Source organism: Lipophrys pholis, assembly GCF_963383615.2.
Source record: "Lipophrys pholis genome assembly, chromosome: 3".
Lineage (NCBI taxonomy): Eukaryota > Metazoa > Chordata > Actinopteri > Blenniiformes > Blenniidae > Lipophrys > Lipophrys pholis.
In genome coordinates this window covers 4,480,107-4,507,153 of record NC_137627.1, presented here as the reverse complement: position 1 = coordinate 4,507,153, position 27,047 = coordinate 4,480,107, and the positions used below count along the sequence as shown (strand labels likewise).

At 42.7% G+C, this 27,047-nt stretch overlaps 3 protein-coding genes across 3 annotated transcripts; 2 read left to right on the top strand and 1 right to left on the bottom strand.

Moving 5' to 3' along the window:
- The first annotated feature begins 300 nt into the window (after positions 1–300).
- scg2a (secretogranin II a) lies at positions 301–3,852 on the top strand. The gene is made up of 2 exons (XM_080459881.1): positions 301–404; positions 1,467–3,852. The coding sequence occupies exon 2, from the start codon at positions 1,475–1,477 to the stop codon at positions 3,386–3,388; it is 1,914 nt and encodes a 637-aa protein (XP_080316007.1). The 5' UTR covers positions 301–404; positions 1,467–1,474; the 3' UTR covers positions 3,389–3,852.
- ap1s3a (adaptor related protein complex 1 subunit sigma 3a) lies at positions 3,487–11,070 on the bottom strand. The gene is made up of 5 exons (XM_080459883.1): positions 10,939–11,070; positions 8,252–8,430; positions 7,285–7,393; positions 5,414–5,551; positions 3,487–4,120 (listed from the first exon to the last, which is right to left on the bottom strand). Exons 1-5 carry the CDS (start codon positions 10,939–10,941, stop codon positions 4,085–4,087), a joined length of 465 nt encoding a protein of 154 aa, XP_080316009.1. The 5' UTR covers positions 10,942–11,070; the 3' UTR covers positions 3,487–4,084.
- Positions 11,071–12,616: 1,546 nt separating this feature from the next.
- dhrs12la (dehydrogenase/reductase 12-like a) lies at positions 12,617–23,554 on the top strand. The gene is made up of 10 exons (XM_080459325.1): positions 12,617–12,688; positions 14,576–14,709; positions 17,240–17,322; positions 17,417–17,512; positions 17,641–17,722; positions 17,805–17,866; positions 17,982–18,086; positions 19,360–19,450; positions 19,546–19,683; positions 22,760–23,554. The coding sequence occupies exons 1-10, from the start codon at positions 12,633–12,635 to the stop codon at positions 22,873–22,875; spliced, it is 963 nt and encodes a 320-aa protein (XP_080315451.1). The 5' UTR covers positions 12,617–12,632; the 3' UTR covers positions 22,876–23,554.
- Positions 23,555–27,047: the final 3,493 nt, after the last annotated feature.

The following is a 27,047-nucleotide window of genomic DNA, read 5'->3' as shown; positions in this document are numbered from 1 at the left end:
AAATTCCTCATTGTTTTTTTCCTGAAATTATTTGTTTTTATCAGGATTTCTTCACTACAGAGGCAGAAGAGGTGTTGAAAACAACCTGATCAGATATCGTCTGTCAGCGCTCATCAATATTCCTCCCCATCGTTATTCATTTCATTTAGCAGCAGCTGGCTCCGAACTACTTTCAATTCATATCCAAAGGACATGAGCGGCCCACCCTTAAATTAAGCGTGCGCGCGTGCCAGTGTCGTGCGCCCCCACCGCCCCCGCTCCCCCATCCTCCCCGCGCGCTCTGACGCACGAGTCAGGTGGGTCCTCTAATAGCGAGAGGAGCTGTCCGCGGTGCTCAAACCACACTCACGAGGAGGAGAGATGCTCACATCACTCACGGACCTGGACGAAAACTAATCACCAAGGTAAGGACTCGGTTATTGTTGTTCTATCAATCGCCGCTCGCGCTCCAAATATGCGTCTTTTCACACACAACAAGCAAACGCAGAGCTTCTTTCTCTCCATGTTTTTGTTTGTTTGTTTGCGTCTGTTTCTGGAGCTGTTTTATTTTTTCTGTCCAACCTGATGCTCCGCCGCAGATGTTACGGTTTATGCGCTTTCCGCTGTGTGCGTCTCTCTTTGTCCTCCTTTTGGGTTGTTTGCGTAATTCTCTGCTTAAGAAAAAAAAAAAAAAAAAAAAAAAAGTAAGCCCCAGACACAGCACAAATAATACAAAGAAAATGAAAAGTAAAACACTGGAAGAGAGCACGAGTTTTGTGCATTCTTGGCTCCTTTATCAGAGATTAAAAAAAAATGCACTTACGCATTAGAACGAGAGAAAAAGCCTGAGCGTGTTTTGCATACATATTTCATCACAGTATAAAAATATCCCACCTTTGTCTCAGTTTACGCGTCAGTCAAGGAGGGCGCAACGCTCAAAAGAGACATGAGTCATTGTTTTTGATAGGATTTCGTGTTAAAATAAAGGTTCTGTGGTAACATCAGCCTCTCCGGGTTACCTTGACGACGGGGCCGTGACTCAGAAGACCAGCAATTTGAGACTAATGAGATTTATACTGGAGCTGAATACCGCCGATATTACTGCTGCTGGCAGCCTGCTTCCACCGATCTTCCAGCAGCAGCCAAAGCAACAGGCAGGGACATTAAGAGGAGAAACAAATTAGCTTCTACTGCCTCTCATAGTCGTGTAGTAATGAAAGAAACCTTTTTAAGACACTTTCACTTTCCTACATTTTGGTTTAATGCAAAAAAAAAAAAAAGAGTTCTAAGCAGAAGGAAGCTGTCTGATTGCAGACCTGATGACAATTAGTGAATAAATGTCTCTATTAAAGATCAGATCAGACAATCAAATTGAGAATGAGGGGAAAAGACATTGAGGAAATGCCAGATGGGTGACCGCCATGAACCTGTTAGTTCCATGTGTAAAGGTCAGCATTGACATGTGGCTCTTTGTCTTTCCTCGACAGGCGTCATCATGCCGTCACTCCCCGAGACCTCCACATCCAGCAAACCCCTCCTCCTCTGTTTGGCTCACCTCCTCTCCGTCCTCCTCTTCCTCGGCTGCTCCGGAGTCCGCGGGGCCTCGCTCCGAGAGCACAGACTGTGGGGAAGCGAGTCGGACCCCGAGAGAGGGGACGTCTTTCCGGCACCAAACTCCGACATGCTGAAAGCCTTGGAGTACATCCAGGGCCTCCATCAAAGAACCGGCCTGGACTCGCAGCAGCAGCAGCAGCAGCAGCAGCAGCAGCAGCAGCAGCAGCAGCGCACTCCTCTCGCCGCGGGTTCCGACGCCGGCCTCGTGGATGACACCGAGAAGCTGCATGCCATGCTGAGGCTGGCTTCCAATCCCGCGCAGAGCAATGATGAAGAGGAGCAGGAGGAGGAGGGGAGGGAGGATAAGAGCGAAGAGCTGCTCCAGGCTGTCCTCAGCACACTCCAGCAGACAGACAAAGCCTCAAAGCCAGCTCGCCCAAAATCAGAGGGTCCAGGAATGAAGCAGCATGGCATCATGCCCCACAAGAAGCTGCCCCTGATGTTCGAGGACGAGGAGGATGAGGATGAGGAGGGTGAGGGCGATGAGGAAGATGAGGATGGGGAAGGGAAGGAACGTGACAGTCCCTTTAAACGCACTAATGAAAACGTGGAGGAGAAGTACACCCCTCAGAATCTGGCCACGCTGCAGTCCGTCTTCGACGAGCTGGACAAGCTGACGAGCCCGAAGACCCTGCACAAGAGGCAAGACGAAGGGGACAGCGTGGAGGACGGCGAGGAGCTAGAAGATGAAGACATGTTTAATGTGAGGGACGTGGCGTACGACGACATAGGAGGCAACCTCGCAGACTGGGGTCCTCTGGGAGAAGAGGAAGAGGAGGAGGACAGACACGAGGTCGACCGAGGGCTCGAGTACAACGACGACAACAACGGGGAGGATGAGGAGGATGAAGAGGAGGAAGACAATGAAAGATACCTGGCAAAAAGGTCGAACGACCCGGACGACATGGCCAATCTGGTGGACTACTACCTCCTGAAAGTGCTGGAGAAAACCGAGGAGGAGGAGCAGAAGCGTGAGATCGAGGAAGAGGAAGAAGAGGAGGAGGAAGAGGAGAAGAAGAGGGCCGAGAGGAGAGTGGCTCAGAGTATAGATCCACGGCTCGTCTATCAGCTCATCCAGGTCTCGCAGAAATACCAGATCCCGCCGGAAGACCTCATGGACATGCTCAGAACAACGGACAAGACGAGTCAGAGCAAACTGCGAAAGAGCAATGAGTTATCCCGAGCAAAGAGCAGGCTCTCTCAGATTTACCCCAAGAAGACGCACAGATTCCCAGACTTCTACAGCAGACGACTGCCTTACAGGCAGAAGACCCCGGAGGAGCTGAGGACGGCGGAGGTCCTGAGGATCCTGGGGCTGGGGGGCTCCGAGGACCCGGCTCCCGCCGCCAAGCCCCGGCTGCACAAGAGCTTCCCGTCGCGACTGCGCGCTCAGTCGGTGGGGCGTCTGGGGGAACCCGCCCCCATGCAGAGGCGCCTTCCCACCTCCCCCAGAAACGACTACGACGACGCAGCGGGCGAGGACAAGCTGGCGGCGTATCTGGCAGCTCAGATGCTGGCGCGGTACCCCAAGCCAGCGTACGGCAGCGGCAGAGCCAGCGTGAAGCGGGAGGAGGTCGGGCAGGCCGCGACGGGATCGTTGGAGAAGGCCGTGGAGGAGTATTTCGATCAGATGGACTCAGACAAAAGCCGGAACGAGAAAAGACAGTCGGAGGACGACGAGCGAGGCGCCGAGACGCGAGCACAGGGCTTCGAGGACGACGCAGTGATGAAACTCCTGGACTACCTGAACCCAGAGACTAATGAGAGTGATGCCAAAGCTGTCCAAGGAAATTAGACCCGCCTGTAGATACATATATGAATATATTTGTTTTAATGGAGGGAAGAGAAATAAAGTATTTTGAAGAAAAAATAAACACACGCAGTCAACTTTCTGTAGGTCTACAAAAGTTCTTATTTATTAGAAGAAATATTCCTGTTCAGACGTCCAGTTGATGTTTCTATTTTTTCAGTATGAGTTGGTCGCTCAAGAACACCAACTATGTGTGTCTCACGCACACACACACACACACACACACACACACACACACACACACACACACACACACACACACACACACACACACACACACACACACACACACACACACACACACACACACACACGCACACACAAAAACAGTGTTGGATCCTTTAGATTCACTTGTGGGTTTTTTTTGTTGGTATCTCTTTCTTAAATGTTAACATATGTGACAAACTTGAGGTTAATAAAGCATTGACTTTATTTTTTTCCTTACTGTGCATCGTTTCTCCATTTACTCACCATCGCACGACGCGCGCGTCTTCAAAAAGCAACATTTGGGGTAAACAAATGTTTACTCCCCCCGACCCCTTAAAACAACCCTGAGGTGAATAAATATGAGGCTGCAGAGGCACTTGCAGATGCAAATGTACAGTCATGACATAAAAACGTGTCACAGAGGTCGTTTCGCTTCAAGTCTTCAGGTGTGAGACGTCCTCGTCTTCTCTCGGCTCAGTAGGCAGGTTTGTTCATGTATTCTTCCATTGTCTGCGACCACACAACATGAAGTTCTTATCAGATGAAGTAAACCATTTGAAGGTCACTTAAAGGTACAGTGTGTACGTAATCTGCAGAGTTGTCCTCTATTTACCTCAACTGTTCAGATGTTTTACTGAGCAGTTGCCGATAAATCCACATATTAACCCTTTTTTCAGGCAAGTGGTCATATTTCTTAACTTTCTTTGACTCTCAATCGACTTATTCGGAGTAAGTACACTAGAATGATTAATTTATCATAAAACCTAATGCATTTTGTCTGATCTTGTCTGACACATTTGTAGTTTTTTATTACTTACTACCACATTACATTATTGGACAGTAAAGCTAAAGGTTGTATAAGATTTCGTTGGGCATCATTTTCAAAATGTCTCGAGTCAGCAGCACAACCACAAATGGAAGCTCCTCTAAAGTAACCGTTCCTCATGGCAGAGTGTCGTCTCCCAACACCACTTCTTCACTTCAGATGGACCCGACAAACGCGACGCAACATAGTCACTAAACGCAAAAACTTTTCTGAAATGAAAACACAAAAATCTATATTTTCTTTCTTTAACTATTCTCATGTAAACATGGCCAAAGTGTGCTGTGTGGTTTTTATCTTCTTGATATTTATACATTTATATCTACTGTATTCAGAAATTCCTAAATTAGACAGATCAAATTAGAGTCTCGACTTAGAGACAACATGCCAGTGACTCGATACACCTTCTCGTGGTACAAAGTGGTATTACACGCCAACTTCACAAATTAAATCACCTCAATTGTCTCATGATATTGTTAGTAATCGAGGTGAATTAGACAGGAAGTCAACGTTTTGTCCTCAAAGGTAAATACTTGGTGTCTCGGAGCATCTCAATAAGCTTGTATGGTCTGCAGGGTAAGAATCTATCCACAGTGGTCTGTAGCTAAAGCTCATCGTGTAACAACATCCCTATAGTGTAGAGGAATATCTGCTCCATTATTGTTATAAACATTTTATAAAAACATACTATAGGACAAATAGGACATAATTGAAACAACATTAAGGCCCAATATGTGCAAAAATTAGTTTTATTATGTCTTATTGTGAACCACTTTGTGATTTTTATCTGTAAAAACTGCTATTTCATTACATTATCGGAAAATTGTTTTGTTAATGGTTTTATTACATTCAGAACAGCCAGAATTATTACATTATCAATGGGACAGTGGCTCAGGAAGGAACAAGTGGTGAACCTGAGACAAGCACAGGGAATAGCTGCCTTCTGTTGTATATTTTCAAATATTTCCAAATGACTTTACCTCTTGGAGCGTGTCCGCCTGCTCCAGAGAAACAGCCACCGCTACCTTGGAGGTTTCTAAGACTTCTCCTCCCATCAGGAACTCGTCCAAGATGAAGTAGGCCTTCTCGAAGTTGAAGATGATGTCGAGCTCGCACACCTGATACAGAAGAGAACACCTTCAAGAGAGTAAATAAACTCTCCCTGATGTCACAGATGGTTAAATTCCCTTCTGCTGATATTGAAGACTGTATTTTTAGCAAATCCAATACAAACACCTGCAGGCGCTTCATGACATACACACTCTGTTGCTTCTTGCTGTTTTCGACTGTGTAATTAAGGAGGTGTGGCCGTCTTGTAAGCCGAGCATGTTAACACCAGATGGCGTCACTGGAGCTCCCGTGTTTGACCCATATTCAATTCTAATGTGTTTATTTGTCATTAACAGCACGATGTCAATGCCATTAAAAGCATTCAGCAGATACCGTCTCAAACCTCAGGGGAATGTAATAAACTCAACAAATAATTGTGAAAATATAACCTGAAATTAGCAGTTTGACACGACCACAACAGTCAAAATGTTTGTTATTCTGAAAGCCTACGGATGAAAACTGCTCCTGATGCTTTGCAAACAGGAAAGCAGGAGAATAATTAGTGAGACGCAGAATGCCTTCTTCAGCTCCCACTGTCCAGTCCAAGTGTAACACATGTCCCCACAAGACTGTTTCATGCCTAATGGGAGCACAACACAAACGTCCAGTCCTCACTACGTGGGCTGAGTTTGGCAGCTCTGGTCCAGAATGTGTGATGTGAAGAGGCAGACAGACTGCAGGGCTGCGTCACGTCTGTCCTCGGCCTCGCTCACAGTCCTCCCAGTGTTGGTGAACCTTGAAGCCGGGTGTTTAAACAGTCTCCGACAATAGCTGTTATACGCGCAGCATTTTTATCTACATTTACTACCATGCAGTGGATGTTTACAAGCGCCCGACACTGGACCATCTCTGGCCACTTCTGCGTTTGGGATACATATTAAACAGATAACATTGTAAATGACACAAAATGTTATATTCATAATATAAACAATAAATGCAAACTATGTTTGGCTGTTAATACTGTGATCTTCTGACATTGTGTAAAATCATCTATTCAGTAAAAACTGTTTATAAATGAGTCCATATTTTTAACAAAATATTGTCAGCTTGAGTAACTTTTGCTATTTAACTGCAGATAAATAGTTTTAATACTATTTCACAGTTGAATTTAACTACATTTCGTTGGTGCACTGTTACAGCGGCTGTATGGTGCCACAGTGGTTAGTGCTCTCGCCTCACAGTGAGAATGTCACAGGTTGAAATGATGGCTGGGCCTTTCTGTGTGGAGTTTGGTTATTTGATGACCTTAAATAAAGTGTGAGGGTGTGTGGTTGTCTTGTGACGTACCCAGACCAGGCACAGGATAAAGAAGCTAGATGGGACACTGTCATGGCCTCCTGGTTCCACGATAAAACCTTTTTAAAATGTATTTTAAAACTGCAGTACTATTTAACTGGTCCGGCCCATTCAAGGTGGAATTGGGTTGTATGTGGCCGATGAACTAAAATGAGTTTGACACCCCGGGTGTATGGTTTTATACTTATATATGGAAACTGGCACGACAGTTGTTTCATATTTATGAGTCAAATGTGTGTTATTCAGATGAAATCCTCAGTGCATTCTGTTAGCAGATACAAATAATATGACCACCCAACACTATCGTGTTATATATGTTAATAGAACATAAAAAGAGTTTGCTGATCCTAATTTGAAAAACTTTTTTTAAAAAATTCTCAAAGATAATGAATTAGAAGCTTCAATAACGCGAGTTCTTCCTGTGCAGACATTCAGCTCCACTTACGTTACCAAAGTATTTATCCAACAGCTCGACGTATCTGTGCAGCACTTCGAGGGCGAGCAGCTCATTATCCTGCTCCTCCAGCCCAGCGCAGAAATACAGACTGGCATACCTGCAGGAGAGGAGAGGAGAGGAGAGGAGAGGAGAGGAGAGGAGAGGAGAGGAGAGGAGAGGACACGTGAGAGAGCAATGACTCCAGGAATGTTGATAACAAACCGCAACGTGCTACTGCAAGCTGGAAATATCCAAATGCACAACAGTCTGTGCACACAAACCGAACTATCACAACATGTAGGAAAAGCGCTGCAATGAAGAACGTCTGCAAACATCTTCAGTCTTTATAAGTTCCTGATTATTTAATTTTCTATTTGAGTTCACAATTTTGACCCACGGTCACTTTTCATTTGTGTCTTTGTTTTAGGGAGAACAAGCAAACTGCCCACAGAGAGGCTCCAGAGCCTGGAATCGAACCGGGGATTATTCTCACTATTAGAAAGGCATTAAAAAGAAACATGTAATTTCTAACAATTTAAATGTTTTCAGATGTTCTGACTCATATTGTACATTAATCTAATAGCACCAGCTCCTAAGTAATCAGTTCTGCACAATATTAAACATGCAAAACGTTCAGTAAATCGGGCTCATGAAAACTTTGATGAGCTTTAAATTCAACAATTTCTTTTCACTTTAATTGAGTCCTTATTTGTACAATTTGCAGTAAAAATCTGAATGAACTGACATGTTACAACATGTCCTGAGACTGGATTGCACCGCTTGGCCTCTCGGGGATTTCTCATGTGGAAGAGAAGCTGGAGTTCGGGACAGAAGAGCACATGTGTGTCATTCTCTGTGTGTACTCAGACCTTGATGTTATCTCGGGCTTATTGTTGAGAGCGGGCGCTTTGTGTGCCTTCTGAAGTGAGCCAAGAGAACACGTTAACCATTAAAGCTCTGTGCGGATTGCGGCCACCTCTTGTAAACGATCTTGAGGTCCCTCCACTGGAGGAAGTTGGAGGAGCGCGGCGGCCGAGCCAGCACCAACATCGTCATGTCGCGGATCACCTTCTTCTTCTCTCGGTCTGTCAGCGGCGTGAACCACTTCTGCAGACGGAGCTTCCCCTGACGGCTGAACAGCAGGATGAAGCGTATCTGAGGAGCGGAATAATAATAACGCAGAGCTGGAATGACTCCATTTTCACACGAAACGCTCCAGGACAGGGGGTCTGCAACCCACCGCTCAAGAGTAAATCATCAACTAAAACGCGCCACATCCCACTAAACTAACATGATGAAATACAAACCAAGAACAGAGACACACTGAAATAGATGCTGGTTTGCCTGAACGTTTGAGATGTGGCGAAAGACTGAAACTGAAAACCACTGGAAACGGGTAAAGGGGGCTTAAAATGTGCCACCGTTTAAACCAATAAATCTAGGTACATTGCGAAACGGGGTAAAAAAATGGCTCAATTAGATAATATAATACGAAGCCAAAATGTCTCCTACTAGTGTGAAAATAAACTATTTCCTGGCTGTCTTCGTCCTGCCACACAGTCAAACTGCAGCGAGTGGAGAAACAAGATCAGCTCCACGAGCGACAATTAGTTCTTTTATTAAATCAGCTGCCATACCAACATTTGTTTCACGTTTCTTGGTAGTGACAGTGAAACATTTGTCCGCTCCTGTTGAAGGTACGACATGCATGAAGTGCATTAAAGGCACAGCAGGACTCCATCGTTTGGTAAAGACGAGTGATTTCCTTCACTCGGTAAACCCCTGGGAGCATCTGCTTTTAAGATTTCCTTTGTTATACGATGTGACACTACGACTGACATCATGTGCAAACATGAGCATTCAAATGAGAATTTTGTGCGCTTCAGTGTCTGATTACATGAGAACAATCGCCTCAGTGCTCGAGTTCACCGTGGAGTGTTTGGATGGACGCTGAGGCTTCACGGGCACAAGGTTAAACGTGTGCAGAAGTTATAAAACATAGCAGAGCGATTCAGAAAATAAATCTGATTTTGAAAAAAAACATTTGAGATGATCTGTCACAAGATCTTTTTCAATGGAGTGCATCACCTTGCACAATAAAGGCATGATCCAGGGAAAGCTTTTATTGAGAATTTTATTTTCAATGGGCAGTAACAGTAAAGTAGTACCATAATAACATGTAAATTTATACTTTAAAGTTTTACATTATTGTGGTGCAGAGTGTACATGATGAAAATGTCAAAATTCACACAGAATCAAACAATTACTATGGAAAATGACTACAATCTCAATATAAAGCCAATTTTAATGAAAGTTTCTGGTGCAAAATACAGTCAAATGTCCAACAAACTTCTCCTATAGCTGTTGTATTATGAAGGGTTTTTTTTTTTAACAAACTCCCCCTGATAGTACGGCTTAGAGGAGAGTTTGATCACTGATATCTCAGCTCGGGTCTCACGCCCGCCTGCTTTACAGAGTAAGTTTACTGCACTACTGGTCACTGGGAAAGCATTAAGCTCCAGGTTGCAGTGTTATCCAGCACAGCAGGGTGTGCACACGTGAGCTGCTCACAACTGCTAGACACTCTACTTGTTGCACACAAGGGGTTTGACCGAAAGATTCTGTGAAAATAAAGTTGTGGTTGTTGTTTGGAGGAGCAGGGCTCCAGATCAACCCGATATGCTGCGGCATCATCCCAGCCAACGGCTGCAGCTGATCTTAAATTGTATTTATCTTTCACCTGCTGATCATAATGCTCTTCCTGAGGCAACTCTGAATTTGGGATTAAGGGGTTCGTTTAGGAGCTCATTGTGGCGACGTGTCAGCAGTGTAATTCAAACTCGTGACCTCAACCCCTGAGCTACTCGGTAGCATGGAAATAATAACTGTATAGCATGTTAATCAAGAGGTAGAAAAAAATCTGTGTGGAAGTAAACACACTATACACACGTGGGAAAAATCGCTGGATCCGTTTTTGAAAACATAAAAAACAAAACAAGCAAAAGACAAATACATATTTTATGGGGGATAAACTGAACGTTGAGTGTTCAATGTTGACCTATAATGAGCATGTGATGCTCACAGAGAAGGAATAGCAAGCCCCAACACACAGAAAATGCAGTTACATTTCACAAGCAGCATGGAGATTAAGCGGGGAAACACTCCCCTTCTGAATCATCTCGGTGCAATAACACTGTAAACCACTGTTTGGGTTGTGCAAGGGTAATTAAGGAGAGGTCTTTGCCCCCTGGGTGCAGCTACAGCTACATGACAGCAGCACTGCCTGCAGCAGACATGTGAAGTGAAGGAGAGGAAGAAAAGGATATCTCCAAGTTAAATCCTTCCTTTTTTCTCTGCAGTGTGACAGGACGAGGTTTGAGGACCTGATCCTCCATCACATTTGCATTCATTTGCCTGTCTGATGTTGTTGCTCAGTAGAAGGTCAAACGAAGTAACTGAACTAAATATCAACGTCCAGGATATGTAGGATATCTTTAAAAACTTTTTAATTCACAAAGAGATTAAAGCAAAACACACAGATGGCAGGTTTTTCCATCTTCTTAAAAGGAAAAGCACATACAGTTGGAGCATGTACAGATAGATGTTACTACATGACGGTGCGTAAAAGCGCGTCACAGTGTGGACTCGGGGAGGTTTACTCACCATTGTCCCCGCACAGAGCTGAAGTCCTGCAGGTTTATAACAATCCCAGAGTCCTGCCGCTCGCTCTCACCGGAACGTGAGATGCAGCGACATTGTTGATCCTCCCCACCAGTGCGCTCTCACCTTGTGCGTTCCGAGCCGCGCCCTGCGGTGCGCCTCGCGCTGATTGGCTGCAGAGGAGCGCGCGGACAGGTGAGATGGAAAAGACGGACAGAGGCTAGGGGATGTCTCTGAGACGTTTATCAAATATGACATGAAAAAACAAAAATACAGTGCGTTTGCATGTTCGAAAAGGAATGATAGAAGTATAAAATCACGTCCTGCGTATCAATAGTCAGTTCAAATACACACTTACATACATACATATATACCTCCTCCTACAAGTTCACTAAAATCATTTACTTCAAAAGAAGATTCCAGTTTGGGATTTTTTTTTTTCCAATTTTGTTTTACTTGGAATGAAAGTTTTTCTAAAGTTTCTTACCATCTTATTATTATTTTTCTAATGCTAATCCTTCCAAATCATAGGAATCTGAGTGTTTAATCTTGGTTTTAATGTTTAAAAGTAGGGAAAATGATAAGTCATACATCCCGTTTGACACTTTTAATATTTCTATATATTTCATGTCTACCTGCTGATCATCCATGTTAACGTTTCTTGCTTTGCAAGTTTAAAGTAAATAAATATTTAAAAAAATTGAGAAACCCAAACCATGTCTTCTTCTTTTTGATGTTACAATACTTAATTATGATCCATTTTTTAAGATTTACCATTGTTCACTTTCTAAATATAATTTTATCTAATAAATATGACATGTTACACTTCCATCATCATTTTATATATAATAACTAAAAGTCTGGATATCATCAACATGACTCTAATTATTTTAAGATTTTTGTCACATCATTATGATGTCTTATAGTATTATTTTGCATTGCGTTATGATAATTTTGTATAACTTTAACATTATAACAACTTTATAGATCACATCATCATTTTAAGGAAGCATACATCCTTACTGGTACACTACAGCCTATAACTCTATACAGTATAATCTTGACTTTATATCCAATATGTATTCATATTTTTTAATATTTAAAATATTAACAATATCATTTTTTAAAGTCAGTAAGGTAAGGATTTATATCATATTAAATAGTGTAAAACTCTAAATTGTACAATTATGGACAAGATTTTATGATCATATATCATTACTCAAATGTAATTTTCAAAATGTTCACATTTATGTATTTTTGAATAATTTACCTTCTTATTTTTCACCTTTTTGAGTGTTTTTTATTGTATCACAATGATCAAGAGTGTAAACATTTGGTAGCTGAAAGTTGGTGAGTATTTGTTTGAATCTGCCCTAAACTCGTATTTGAGCCGTAAGTTTATTAAAAGAGGAAAAGAACAATGACGTGCTAGAGGTGGTGAGTCTGAGCTTGACTCAACTGAACTATAGATGGGGCACTCATTGTGTGTGTGTGTGTGTGTGTGTGTGTGTGTGTGTGTGTGTGTGTGTGTGTGTGTGTGTGTGTGTGTGTGTGTGTGTGTGTGTGTGTGTGTGTGTGTGTGTGTGTGTGTGTGTGTGTGTGTGTGTGTGTGTGTGTGTGTGTCTCCACGTGGTCCTGCTGCAGAGTAAAAGCAGAGCACAGAGCCGGGGAGGGTGAGAGTCTCCCGGAGAAGCATCATGTCTCTGTACCGCAACTCAGCCTGGTTCCTGAAGGGAGTGACCGAGTTCACCAGGTAGGGTGTGTGTGTGTGTGTGTGTGTGTGTGTGTGTGTGTGTGTGTGTGTGTGTGTGTGTGTGTGTGTGTCACAACCTCTATGTAAAATAACACTCTAATATTAGACGGATGACTATAGTAAATAACTGTATTTCTGATGGTGAAGGAAGTGAACACATCAGAGAGCTTCAAGGTATTCTAACGTCACTCCACAACTTACTTAGTCTTCATAATGTAGTAGCTGCAAGTTTTTATTTGTATTTTTAAGTTAGGCTTGGTCTAAGTGATAATAACTTCACCAGAAAAAGTGAATACATGACATTAAAAAAGTGATTATCAAAATTGAGTTAAATGAAACCAACTTCAAATTGGTTAATAAAACAGAAGAATTACAAGCTTTAAAAGTTTTGATGTAAGATTGTTAATTCTGATAGAGCCATTAGATTTGTGCTGTTCATTACTTATACAGTCCAATTTCATCTTCAATGGGCCAGACCAGCAAAATAGTGCCACAATAACCTTTAAATTGAAAGTTTTTCTTGGTTGTGATAGAAGTGATGAAAATGTCTATATTCTCACAGAATTAAACAATTACTATGGAAAATAACTACAATCTCAACATGAAGATGAATTTTATTGAAATCTTCTGTGGAATGTCCAAAAAATAGTTTCTGCATTCTGCATGTTTTTACAAAACGACCCTGACAGAAGGGCTTTGAGGCCAGTAAACGAGGTAGTTGAAGGAACGTTCACGGCAGCGTCAACAATACTTCAACTCAGGTCTCAGCGTTGTGTGTGTTAAAGTCTCTTTTTTTTTTTTATCTAAAGATGTCTTCAGGTGGAAAAAACTGTGAAATGTACCCAAGTAAAGTTAAAAAGCAAGACCTCGTTGTTTTTAATAGTGCATGATTTCTGCAGCCTCTCCCTTTGATGCTAATACTGCTTTACAATGATAAAATAATGTTTCACAGCTGTATCCCTGATCTCTTGGCCCGAGCCTCAGCACGGTTATATGTCTGCTACTCTTAATGAAATGATTCACTATATACTAATCAGAATGATTTGAAATTATTAAACCTATGTTCTATGTTTAATTTTACGCCAAGAAATCTCGCGGGCTGGATTTTGACTCCACGTGATTGACTAAACTTTTGTTTAGATTATTAAAACCTGAATGAATGAAAATGTGCAAATTGATCACTAAAAGAGCACCCGTCAACTCCAAAACTTCAAAATCTAATAGTATGAGGACCAACCAACAGATTATGATGACTCAGCAGAACGCATGAAGGCCCATAGGTTGGTAATCTAACCCCGACACGGCTCCATGTGCCCCCATGTGATCCATCGCAGCCCGACGCAGCCTTTCCTCATCGCAGCTCAGCAGCGAGCCAAGTGTGGTTGAAGAGCTGCTTTTGTCATCGTTTCCCTTCTGCCCCTTTGTTCTGTGTTATCTTTTGCCCCGCAGAGCTGCCGGGCAGCCCGCTCTGACCCTGCGCTAATGGCTCTCTGCATGACACCGCCAAACAGAGCGCGCATTTAACCTCACTGCCCAGCTCCTTAATTAGCACCCCCCAAGCCCCCCCCCCCCCCCTCCACCAGCCGGCCTCAACAATGGCTTCAAGGACAAAGGGGGGGATTGAGGTCCTTGGGGCCACCCACCCGCCCACACCCACACCCACACACACACACACTGACACGTTGTTGTGAGCAGCAGGCCTCTTCATCAGAAACAATGCCAGGCACACTCTCGCCTTCATTGTATCTGTACAGTAAAGCTGGGAGGAGCTGTACAGTAAGCAGACTGACCTCAAGCCCTGACCCGTTCTGACCCCACCACCACCACCACCACCACCACCATCACACACACACACACGTAACACAGTGTCTCCTGCCGTCTTTGCAGGAATGCTCACCTGTCGGCCGCCAAGCGGTTCGTGGAGAAGGACCTGGAAGTGTCCGTGGCTGGACGCTCCTTCATGATCACAGGAGCCAACAGTGGCATCGGGAGAGCCACCGCCATGGCCATAGCAAAGAAAGGTACCGAAACCACTGAGCAGTTCGTCTGCACGTCGTCCCAGATCATCATTAACAAAGAAAAAAGTGCAAAGACTGTGCACATGCCCATTATTTGAGGCATTTTGTGAAGATTACCAGTGTATATAAGAATAAGAATTATTAATCATTATTAAAAAAAAGTTTAATAAATACATTTTAGCTGCCCTGGCTAGCTCAGTTGGTAGAGCATGAGACTCACAATCTCACAATCTCAGGGTAGTGGGTTCGTGTCCCACGCCGGGCGTCACCTTCCTGTGGGCTCACCACCTGCAGGAAGGTTCTTAAATGGTGCATTGTGATCTGGGTGACAGTGCTCAGACTGTCACCCCCGCGACCTGGAAATGGATATGCGGAAGAAAATGAATGAAAATACATTTTAAAAAAGTAACTATTTAAAACAAAGAAACATGCTGGTTTTTGGCAATAGCATCAGAAAAAAACTATCAAAATGAAAGGTCATTCGAAATAAAAGTGCAGTATTGTGTAGGTCACTTCTTTGTAAAAAAAAAAAAAAGGGAATTAAGTGTGTAGAATTTAGTTCAAAACATTGTGCATCACTTTATGATGGCCAGGACAGACATTTCAGAGACACACATACATTTTCTGCCACCTGCACAACTTGATCGATCAATTTTCTATATCACCTTGTCAAACTCCGGGTCGAGGTGAGCTGGAGCCATTCCCATCACAGGGCAAAGACAGAGCGACCGATTAACACAGAACACTCCCCCTTACCCCTGCAGGACATTTAGTGTCCACAACTCGCCTCGCAGAAGGGCCTGAACCTGAACAATGGACGATTCTGCTACGAACAAGAGTGCCGAACAACTTACATGCAAATGATTCCACTGCACTCTTCGGATCATGTTAATATAAACTTGTGCCAAGCAGAAACTCAGAGGTGTCAGTGAAATGGAATTGAAGGGAACTTTTGCAGACAGGTGGTATTCATTTAGCCAAATCTCATAACTCAGTTTATTAAAAATGAGTCCCGTCTCCTCTGAACATCGACACCGCTCCAACAAGCTTGATATTAAAAAACTGGGTTGGTAGTTTTGGCAAATAACCCCAAAAAAATAAAGAGCACAAAAAGCTTTCAGTACAAATGCTGTGTGTACACAGACACAAAATACCTGCTTAGGTGTGTATACTGACAGACACGATGGACACATAGCATCAGTTCTGTGTTCTATAGATATTGGAGACACTACGGATGGAATACCGAGGATCAAATGAATGAAAGCTCTGGGAAGTGTGTCCTTCCATGTACACAGCAGATATTCTCACAGGAGTACAGACCTCGGGTATTCATGTGTGTACGGACACGGCTGCACCCCTGAGGAAACTGACGTCAATAAAACATGTGGAATAACACATTTTAATGCCGTAACCTCTCGACCAACATCCCGTGACTTCAAATGCAAATCGATTTTTCGACTGGGTTTGGAATAGGTGCATAATATAAGCTTCTCAAGGGTTTTCAACATTCTTTCTAACAGGAAAAATATGTGCAGTTGTAAACTACCTCCCGGATTTTTCAAGGCTGAATTAAAATAAACAGAAATGGAAAGTTGATGTGAGCCAACTACACCAGAGGCGAGAGACTGGACCATCACCACTGCTGCGTTTTGATCCCATGTTAGTTTGTGAACAAAAGTTATTCTGCAGCATCTGATGCTTTTTTTTCCCTCATGACACAAGAACAACTCATAACACCATCTTGTGGTATGAGGCGGTATTACAGGACAGTCCGAGCTGTTGCTATGGTTAACCTGCTGGATTCTTTAAAGCAGATTGGAGCTCATTCAGATGTTGTGAACGTCAGTTTCATGATTAGTTTGGGTTACTTTTGAAAAAGTTATAAAATGTTAAATGGATTTCACCTTTATAGCGTTTTTCCACTGCTTGAGCAGCCCCCCAAAGGCATTGTACACTGTTATTTGCACGCACATACCGATGGAGGCAGCTGCTTCAGGCCATCCATTGGGAGCAGTTTGGGAATCAGAGTCTTTCTCGAGGATACTTCCGCAATTTTGACATAGAGAGATGGAGAATGAAACCAGCAACCTTCCGACCACCAAACCAGCTGCAGCCTCCTAGAGAAAAACCAATACACCTGGCACCTTTGGCACCTTGAACAATTGCAAACAGAATACTTACATTGGCTTATGGGGTAGAATAAAACAGATGTAGTGGATCTTAGTCAAACTCAAACATGAGTTCTTCTTTCCATCTATATTTTTTCCTGCTCAGTCCACATGAGATCGTGGTGAAAATATGGAAAGCAAAGAAGCCCAGACATCCCCGCCCCTCAAAACTTCCCCCAGCTCCGGTTGGGTGACCTCGAGTTGTTCTCAGATCCAAATTAACCCCATGAAAAAACACGAACACAACTAGGTTCCACTGGGAAAGTTTTAAATGTGATTTGCACTCATAGTAAGATAGTCACACATACGACACACACAGAAGGTTTATATTGTTCCCGCTGCTGACTCACTGATGTTTCTCTCAGGTGGAACGGTCCACATGGTGTGCAGGAACAAGGACAAGGCTGAGGAAGCGAGGGCCGACATTGTCAAGGAGTCAGGAAACAAGGTAGAGAGTGACTCACAGCAAAAACCCAAACACAGGCAACCTTCGAATGGAGTCCAGACTTGATACTTATTTCCAATCCTTATCGTCATTACAGGAGATTTATGTCCACATTCTGGACCTGTCAGAAACCAAGAAGGTGTGGGAGTTTGCCGAAGGCTTCAAGAGGAAGTTTAAAGCACTCAATGTGCTGGTGAGCCACATCTGCTTCGTTCCTCGTCCGCCATTAAATGCTTTGATTCTTTCAGCAAGCAGATATAAAGGGATGAAACAGGCCTCACTTTTAACCGCCATGCATGATTTTCAATCAAATGGGTGCAGATCAATAACGCAGGTGCCATCATGAGTCAGAGAGACGTGAACGCCGAGGGGCTCGAGAAGAGTTTCGCCACCAACGTCCTGGGTGAGTCAGAGGTTTGGAGAAGGCGATCGATAGAAAGAAAAGTCAAGGACAACCATGAGGTTCATTTCTGTTTCTTCCATAGGGGCCTACATTCTCACCAAGAGTCTCATTCCCCTGCTGGAGAAAAGCACAGATCCCAGAGTGGTGAGTCTGGCACGTTGGAGCTTGAATCAATAAAAGACTCAGTCAGGAAGTACATAGTGAATAAATAATCAGAAAGACGACGGGTTGCAGTTCTTTCACGCTGCTTCTCCTTCAGATCACAGTGTCGTCTGGGGGGATGTTGGTACAGAAGCTGAGGACAGGAAACCTGCAGTCTGAGAGGGGTCGCTACGACGGCACCTTGGTCTACGCCCAGCACAAGGTGCAGTAAGAACACCAGCTTGTGATCTGATTGTCAAAAAAATGGTCGTACAGGTTTGAAACCGAGGATGTCGAAATGAAATAAGCACAAAAAGTAAGGATCTTTGTGTTCTGTTGAACACAGTGACAATTCTTTATTCACTTTTCCAAAAGGACTTCACATGCATTGGTGACCAACACAACCACTTTGACTGCATCAAATGCTGCATGTGTTGTTACATAACTTGACAATATGAATTCTTTCTTAAACATTTAGAATCACATAGAGAAAGAAAGACAGAAGAAAGCCTACTTTATTAATCCTCCTGGGGAAATTATTATGTTTTATATCAGTGGACAGGATTGGGTTGTTCCACACCTACGTCACCTTCAGTTTTTAGTCTTGTTCATTAGAGGCCATCAGTGGATCTCCGATTATATTTTGGGTCATAATAATGTTGAGTGATGTACTCGGGTGACATTTCCAGCTTCACCTTGGAGTGATGATTAAAATATCAAATTAATCCCAAATCGTTGCCAAATCTAAAATTGAGGTGAAAGGTTCTGTTTTAAGACGATGAGTGAGCAGCCGGAGCCACACATTGTGTGTTACCTGGAGTTTGGTTATGTTTGAGCTGAATAAAAGGGTGTCAAGAAACAATGAATGGCCATTAGAATGGTTTGAGTTTAAACCAATTAAAATGACCTCACATCCGAATGAATTAAAATTCTGAACGTTACTTGAAGTGGATGTCATTGAGAGAGGTTAGGTGAAAGTCATTAGTGGGGTCAAAAGAGAAATATAGCAGAGTGTCTTCTTCATAAAAGGCGAAAATTAATATTGCGACTGTGTCCAAGTGGTTTATACAGAAAAAAGCAGCGGACCCGGGACTTAGCCCTGTGGTACGCCACACCTCAAGCATTCTACAGAAGAGCAGCAGTCACCAAAAGTGACCCTGTTTTGGAGCTCCAGGGTACAATTTCTGTATTTAAAGGCTCCTAACAATGTTTATGCTCCAGAACTTCCCATTTCTATATTTCTTTTCCCCCAAACCAGAGCCCGGGGGGTCTTGTCCTGCAGACTTTAAATGTTTCGCTGCTCCAACACCCCTCATTCAAAAAAATAGGTAATACTAAGCCATTCATTTGAATCAGGTGTGCAGGAGCAAGAAACACTAATTGTGGAGTATCAACTAAAAATGCCACAGCTTTTGTATTTTGCAGTTTATATTTCTCGTGCCAGTTTGTTTGGCCTCACGGCGACGTCACGCCGCGTTCATACATGTGTGTTTCAGAGGCAGCAGGTCGTGATGACAGAGCAGCTGGCAAAGACTCACAACAACATCCACTTCTCGGTCATGCATCCTGGCTGGGTGGACACTCCAGGTAACGCCGCGTTCACACACCGGATGACAAACCTGACGCCGTAAGAATTGGTAAACTGCGTTTGTTTTGGATTCCTGTTTGTTTTTCCGCTACAGCCGTGGCCAACGCCATGCCAGACTTCCACCGGTCCATGAAGGACAGCCTGCGGACTCCGGAGCAGGGCGCTGACACGGTGGTGTGGCTCGCCGTCTCCGAGGCCGCCGGCGCAAACCCCAGTGGGCGCTTCTATCAGGGTACGGAGCCGATTCAAAAAACACCGACAGAAATCTGCCGGTAGGGTGGAGATAGGTTCAGTTTCAATGGTTAATATCCTCAAATCTAAAGTCGAGAGCGATAAATCAATTAGGCTCACTGAAAACACAACATTTTGAAAATGGCTCCCAAGGTGGAACTTTTTGAAAAAGCATCGACTCCATCTCCATGTAGATGAAACGCTGCGACTGCTTATGCACACCACTGTTGTGGTAAACAGTTCTTCTGCACATGCATGATTAGATGGACCATAACAATGTTTGCCTCCAGAGGGTCACGGCTCTCCTGGGACTTGGTAGTTTCATAGTTTAGTCACCTGTAATAACAATCCAACTTCATAGCCGAAGTATTCTCATCTAAATGCATAACTTCTCTGAAAATGCAAGAACGATGCTTTTTCACTTGATATGTTTTTTCATGTGAATTTAGAGTGCTTCCATCTTTACTTTTTTTTTTTACTCAAGTGAAAAGTTGATCTATAAGTTATTGTGAGGATTGACTTACTTTCTGAAAAATGGGAATTCAATGAAAAAATCTTTTTATCCCCATCATTTATTTCAAACAATGAAACTTCCATATACAGTTTTCTAGATATGTTAAACATAAAATGATTTTTCAAACTTTTTTTTAAATTATTCTCTATAATTTGTCATGAAAATCCAAAATACAGTATACTCAAAATATTATATTTAATATTCTTATATTTTACTCTTTTTTTTGCACAACATAATCGCTAATAAATCTTAAATCCTACAAACATTTTAGTTTTTTTAAATAGATAAATCATATAACTTTAATTATATTTCAATATTTGAGATCCACTAATAGTGCAAATTAACGCCTGCTGTCAAAATATCAGCAAAACATGACAAAATTCCCTTAAAACGTGGATTTCGTTGGAGGATTATAGACTTGTTTTTTGTTTAAGATTAGACAGTGACTATTTCTGTGACTGCAACTCACTATACGACCACTGCGCATAAAAATATACTAATCAGTCAATGCATGTAACGCTGCACTATGAGCTCAAAATTATGGATCAACAACAAACATTTTTCATAGATTTGCAATAATTACAGAATTTTATGAGAAAATTTGCCTCAAAATTTATTTTTTTAATCTTATTTATCAAAAAACAAAGGGCGAAAAACACACTGAGGAAAGAAGAACAGCGCTGGCTGAATTAAGAGTTTGTGACTGGATGAGGCTGTATGAGTGTGTCTGAGGGTTTGGCTCGCGTCCACTGCAGCTGGTGGCTGCATTTGGTGCCAGATACTGCCAGAGTGTACAGAGTCCCTGTCAATACACACACACATACACACACACACACACACACGCGCGCACGCACGCACGCACGCGCGCACGCACGCACACACACACACACACACACACACACACACACACACACACACACACACACACACACACACACACACACACACACACACACACACACACACACACACACACACACACACACACACACACACACACACACACTCACACACACACACACACACACACACACACACACGCCTACGAGTGGCCTTGAAGAAGGAGACTGTGACCTGATTGGACGAGCAACCTCCAACAAACACATACTATCTCTGATTTCCAGGTCCTCCTCCATGGAGCGCTCTAGTTTGCTCTAGTAGTTGTTTATCAGTCTAAATTAGCCCAGTGATGACTGGATATACGAAAAGCAGGAATCGTCAACTTCGATTATGGTGAAGTCCATAAAAATCTCATCTTTTCTACCAGAGTGGACAAATTATAACAGATTACTGAATGAAATTTGACAGCTGGAGATATTTACCTGGGGGTCTGTATATTACAGCTATTCATTTAAAATTTTGCTTTTCATGATGTCCACCTTAAAATGCATTAATTATACAATTATTTAAAAATAATTAACATTGGGCTCAAATGTGAGTAATTGAAAGTGTTTGCCCTACAGGGTACATTTCTCTTTATTTTTTTTTTTTCAGGGGTTGAATAAAAAAGCACTTATATACAGACCTGCTGCAGGCGTCTGAATCACACCAGTTGTCTATAGTGAAGTAGTTATTCAGTTTATTGAGGCCACCCACACATTTTAATTCAAGCTTTCATGTGCAGCCCTGAAAACCGCAGGAATCAAAACGATGCAGAATAGCTCAAGCAGTAATATTTAACTTTTGTTTACTTTTGCTTGATTTAATTACCACTGGGTTCTAGTTTGTTCTACAGGAGGCCGCTCACGCTGGTTTAAAACAAAGGCTGCAGACACAATGGGGCCTGATTTGAGCGAACATTACAGTGAAGACAAACACTGGTGGACACAGCCACCAACACCAGCATACGCAGGCAGGACCCTTCAAAATAAAAGCAATAGGAAATGTTCCAGGCCTGTTCCGAGAATCTAAAACATGTCTCAGTCTAGATTTACGTCTACATGTGCAAATCTGATTGTTGACGCCCCCATTTTATTGGGGTATCCTGGACTTCCATGTTGGGAACAACTGGTGACTCCAATAAGGTCTGCAGAGTGATCTCATTTAACAGTCTAATTTTTTTCCATCAGCATTTAAATTTTTTTTTAATAAATTGCTGGAGAGATTGACGAAAGGAGATCTACTATCTAGAAGTTGTAGGTCTTACGTCAAATAAAACTGCACAAGATGTTGAACGTTTGGTGGAGATTACAAGAAAAATAGGGACCATCACTGTGCAGATGTGACTAAAATATATATTTATCTTTGCATTTTGTTTCTCATGAAATTAGATTTTTGCGACATATTGAATTATGACTCATGTATAAGCCAGAGTTGGCTAATAACCATTCATAAATCTTCTTTAGCGACGTATTAGAAACCCTTAGGAGTGTCGTGAAAATCAAACGGTCGGTTTAGAATGCAGTAATCTACGAAGGAAGACCAAACGTCTGGAACAGTAGAGAAAAGGGACCAACAGGTTCAGTGTTTGGATTTATAATGACCAGTACTAAACTGTACGCATTCCTGACACCATGAAGAAAATCGATGGGTACTTCTTGAAGTTCCTCTTTTGTGTTTACAGACCGAAAGATGGTGTCCACCCACCTGCCGCTGGCCTGGACCCACAGCTCCCCTCTGGAGGAGCAGAAGTTGATGTCCGGGTTGGAGGACTTGGCCAAGACGTTCCAGCCGCACTGAGCCTGGACACGGACGCCAAGACGCCCACTAACCATCTCGTACTGACCGAGGCTGGAGACTCCTGCAGCTCAAAGTGGGATAAACGTGAAGACAGAGCACATCTAGGGAGGAGAAAACAAACAAACAAACAAGCAAGCAGCCTTCCAATGCCTGACTAAACTCCCCCTCAAACCGAGGGATTCCTTAACGCTTCCCAGCTATCAGTTTGTAATTCCTGAGCTCAATCCTCACAAGCTTGTTATTGTGTGACGGTGATGCTGCCTGTAAGTGAGAGAAGACCCTCATAAAACACACACAACCCAAAGCGGCGCCGTGTGCCACTGTGACTTTATCAAAGCCGTCAATCAGATGGGAATCTGACGAGACCAAAGTCACCCACACCGTCTGTGCGTGGGTTCAGCGTCGGGCTTTTGTGTTTAGGTCACTTACAAACTGTTTGGTACTTTAACTCTCGTGGCAGTAACCTGTGTATCAGCCGTGTTGTAGCGTAGCTGCTGTTCTGTGTACAGACTGAACCCCGACTGGAGGCAGCGTTTCTCACAGCAGCATCACTTGACATGTTCAACCCAATCTTTATGTATTCCCGCCTCTGGATATCTGCCCAGCGCCTTAAAGAAAGCTTCATACTCATCTTTTCTTGTAAATGCTTGAACGAATAAAGAAAATTACTGATCGCTTCACGTGTCGTCATCAAATCTCTCATGAAGGCAAAGAAACCCGGTCGGTTAAACATATCAAATATCTTTATTGAGCGTCAGGTTTTCTTTTCTCCCTCTGCTTTGAGAAAACAGGGGGAGTGGGGTCAGTACTGTGTCGTCAACAAGAGTACTTTAAAAATACAGTTATCTGGAGATGTACATGGACGTCTTGTGGGGAAACGGGAGTCGTCTTTAACAAGCAAAAGTCAAAGGAGGATAAAAACGGGTTTGCAGAGTTGGAGATTACAGGCAGTGGTGTTGTTGTTCAATGACTTCTCCTTTCCATAGCGACGTGGCCTCTTCCATCCATTCTAGTGTTTGATGATCATGAAGACGAGTGAAATGACTTGTGCAACAACAAAACCAAGAGGAAACAAGCCGTTCAAAACAACCAGTCGCTTCCTTCCCGGGGGGTGGGGGGGGATGGGTGGGGGGTGGACTGGCAGCCTATCTGACGGATCTGTGTCATTAGCCGCTTCGGCTAATCCGGCAGTCGATCACAGCCTTTAACAGCCCGTCACATCTGCCCGTTACCGGGACTCGATAAGGAGCAAATGACTGGAAACCAAAACAAGGAGGAAGACAGCGCGGGACTCCTGATTGTACAGTAGCATTGCCGTTAACCCTGTAGATCCCTGACGACGCATAGTGATGGAGGGTTGTTTTGTTTTTTTTTTAAATCATACTTGGGGGAAGGCTGACGGATTGATTCACGAGGACTTTGAAGATGTGCGAATCAAAAAAATTAATGATATTATGGCTCAAATGGAAAATGTTACGTCTACTCATAATCCAACAAAATATTATCGTCCATCCTCCTGGTTCTTCTATTCTTCGAAGAAATGTCGCTGATATTTTCAGTTGACAGTTTTGAAGATTAGCTTGACTCAATCAACATTTTGTTTGTTATTGTGATACCATCTCATACCACAAGAGGGCGTACCGAGTCACTTGGGCAGCTTGTGGGTTTTTTTAACCCAACAAGAAGAAATTGATTAAGTATGAGTGACTTCATCTGTTGTTTACTACACGCAGGATCTGAACTTGATACCACAGTGACTCAGCACTGCCACCTGATGGAAAATTGCAGTATTGCTTAAATCTTCCGATGTTAATTAAAAAAAAGAGAGAAAGATCCTTGCTTCATTTCTCAACCAGATGTTATCAAAGAGAGAATTCAGTTTATTTACAGCAGCTGACCTATATGTCCTATGAATAATATACTGTGAGTTAGTGATGCACGTTACGGGAAAAGAACATTAAGTGCTTGAATCAAAGCTAATCCGAACGAGCATAAATCTAAATGATATAAACCACGTAAAACATTTTTTTTTACAATCACATGACACTGCGAGACAGAAAGCTTGTTCAGGTTGGAATTATTTTTTAAGACGACTGATGTCGACTTCTTTCTCTGTGCAAAATGTCTTCACACAAAAGAAATCATTTACGTATCTCACAATAAAGTCCACTGGACCTTAAAACCCTTTAGTGAAGATATTGTTTGCTGTCAATGCTTAATTTGGACCCGTTAACATCAGCTAGGTAAGATTCCCTTATATGGTCATGTGCTCCAAACTCTGCTGGTGTCAAATTACAAATTACACCAGAGAGGGAGAATTGAAGAGATGAACTGAGGAGCCATATATTTAAACATTATGAGCTAAATAAGGCAATTTTTTTAAATCAGCAAATAATTATGTAAATCGACTTTTATTAATCTCCAGAATGTGAAACAGAAACAATTCTTCACTTCTTAAAAACTTTACATTTTGCGCAATGTTACTGCTTGTGCCTTCAAACTACATACATTGTTTTCGGTTACTGGGCCGCTTTTTGATTATAGTCCCACTTTAACACCTTAATCATGTGACAGTAAGTCACTGTTGTGCTTCTAACGTCTTTGGTTGCATTTGAAGACTCAATGAAAAAAATGAATACATGTAGATTTAATCTGTCTTTTTTTTTTTTTTCAGTTTACACATAAGGCATATGAACTCTCTCCAAAACGCTTACTAGGAAATGACGTGATTTAAAAAAAAAAAAAAAAAAAACAACATAAAAAAACCATAGAAAATTAGTGTAAATTGGTGTCATAGTTCAGTCCAACCCCAAGTATGAACTAGGTCACATGATCACAGGGACCAATTGCGAGTTTGCATGTGCTTCAGATAAATACCATTTCATGCGTTGTTGTATGTCAGTTTGAGCAAATAAAGGTGGGCGACAAAGAAAAGTAAAGGACCATATACGGTGACGATCGATAAATACTTTACTACAAATATAAATACACACTACATGATCCAAAAACTGGAATGTGAGTAAATTTTGAAACGAGGAATTCTTGCTTTTTTTTTTGCTCTCCTTTCCTCGAACTACAGTAAGGCAAGCGTTAGTCTAATGTTAGCCGCTATTTACAGAGACGCTACATGGAAGTCAGCTGTTATCCCTCCCACTTGTGGAGTGACAGGCCTTTGACTGGGAAGCGGGAAATGTTCCGACTTCTGGGAAGCGGGAAAAGTTCCGACTTCTGGGAAGTGGGAAAAGTTCCGACTTCTGGGAAGCCGGAATCTTCAGACTTCTAAAAAGTGGTAGTTCTGACTTCAGAGTGGGAGAAAAATAAATCTGTCAAACTGGGAATGTAGGAAAATTTCAGAAGAATTCCCAGAAGCAAATTTGACATTATTTGTGATAAGATTTCCCTGGAAAGCTGAAAATTGTTTCAATATGCAAAAAAACTATTCGTCCGTGTTAACTTTTTCACTAATTAAAATGTCCAGATTCATGGGATGGACTTGTTGGGATTTTCTTGTCTAACGTCAAAGTGGGAATCTCTGAACTGTTAACGTCCCAAGTTCCCAGATAAATGAACGCATAGTTTAAAAAAAGAAGAAGAAAAATGACAAGAACACGCTGTGCTGATCAGTGCAGTGTCGAGGGCGTGAAGAAACCATTGACGTGTGTGTGTGTGTGTGTGTGTGTGTGTGTGTGTGTGTGTGTGTGTGTGTGTGTGTGTGTGTGTGTGTGTGTGTGTGTGTGTGTGTCGACAGACTTCTCTGACAAAGACGAGTGTTGGAAAGCGGATGAGTGAACAGTCGCGAACGCAGGCGGGCCGCCAGGAAGGCTTGGTGAGAGCGGCCCCCCTCCCTCTCTTTAAGGCTGGAGGAGGAGGAGTGTGGGCGGCCCCCGATCGGACCCCCGACACTTCCAACATCTAGTGCTACATTAACAGTACCTGTCCAGTACCTGTGGCAGGACACACAAAGCCAATTCGCACCACAAACAAAACCTCAGAAAAAAAAAAACTTTCAGGGGGAAAATAAAGAGTCGTACATCAGCTTCACCGTTTGGAAGGTTCCGCTGAGCTTCGAGGAATTTAGTTCTGCGCCGGTTCCTAAAGTTGAACAACCTACAAAATTGACATAATAAATCAGGAGGTTCACATCAGGTCACATTAGCAGATTCTCTTGACTG

Excerpts from the sequence above, each read along its gene's own strand:
- scg2a (XM_080459881.1), top strand. The coding sequence starts at position 1,475 with ATGCCGTCACTCCCCGAGACCTCCACATCCAGCAAACCCCTCCTCCTC.
- ap1s3a (XM_080459883.1), bottom strand. Across the intron at positions 7,394-8,251 it reads CTCAAGATCGTTTACAAGAG|GTATGCCAGTCTGTATTTCT; the intron begins GTGGCCGCAATC and ends CCTCTCCTGCAG. Across the intron at positions 4,121-5,413 it reads AGGCGGACACGCTCCAAGAG|ACAATGGAAGAATACATGAA; the intron begins GTAAAGTCATTT and ends GTGTGGTCGCAG.
- dhrs12la (XM_080459325.1), top strand. The coding sequence starts at position 12,633 with ATGTCTCTGTACCGCAACTCAGCCTGGTTCCTGAAGGGAGTGACCGAG. Across the intron at positions 12,689-14,575 it reads GGAGTGACCGAGTTCACCAG|GAATGCTCACCTGTCGGCCG; the intron begins GTAGGGTGTGTG and ends CCGTCTTTGCAG. Across the intron at positions 19,684-22,759 it reads CAGTGGGCGCTTCTATCAGG|ACCGAAAGATGGTGTCCACC; the intron begins GTACGGAGCCGA and ends TTGTGTTTACAG.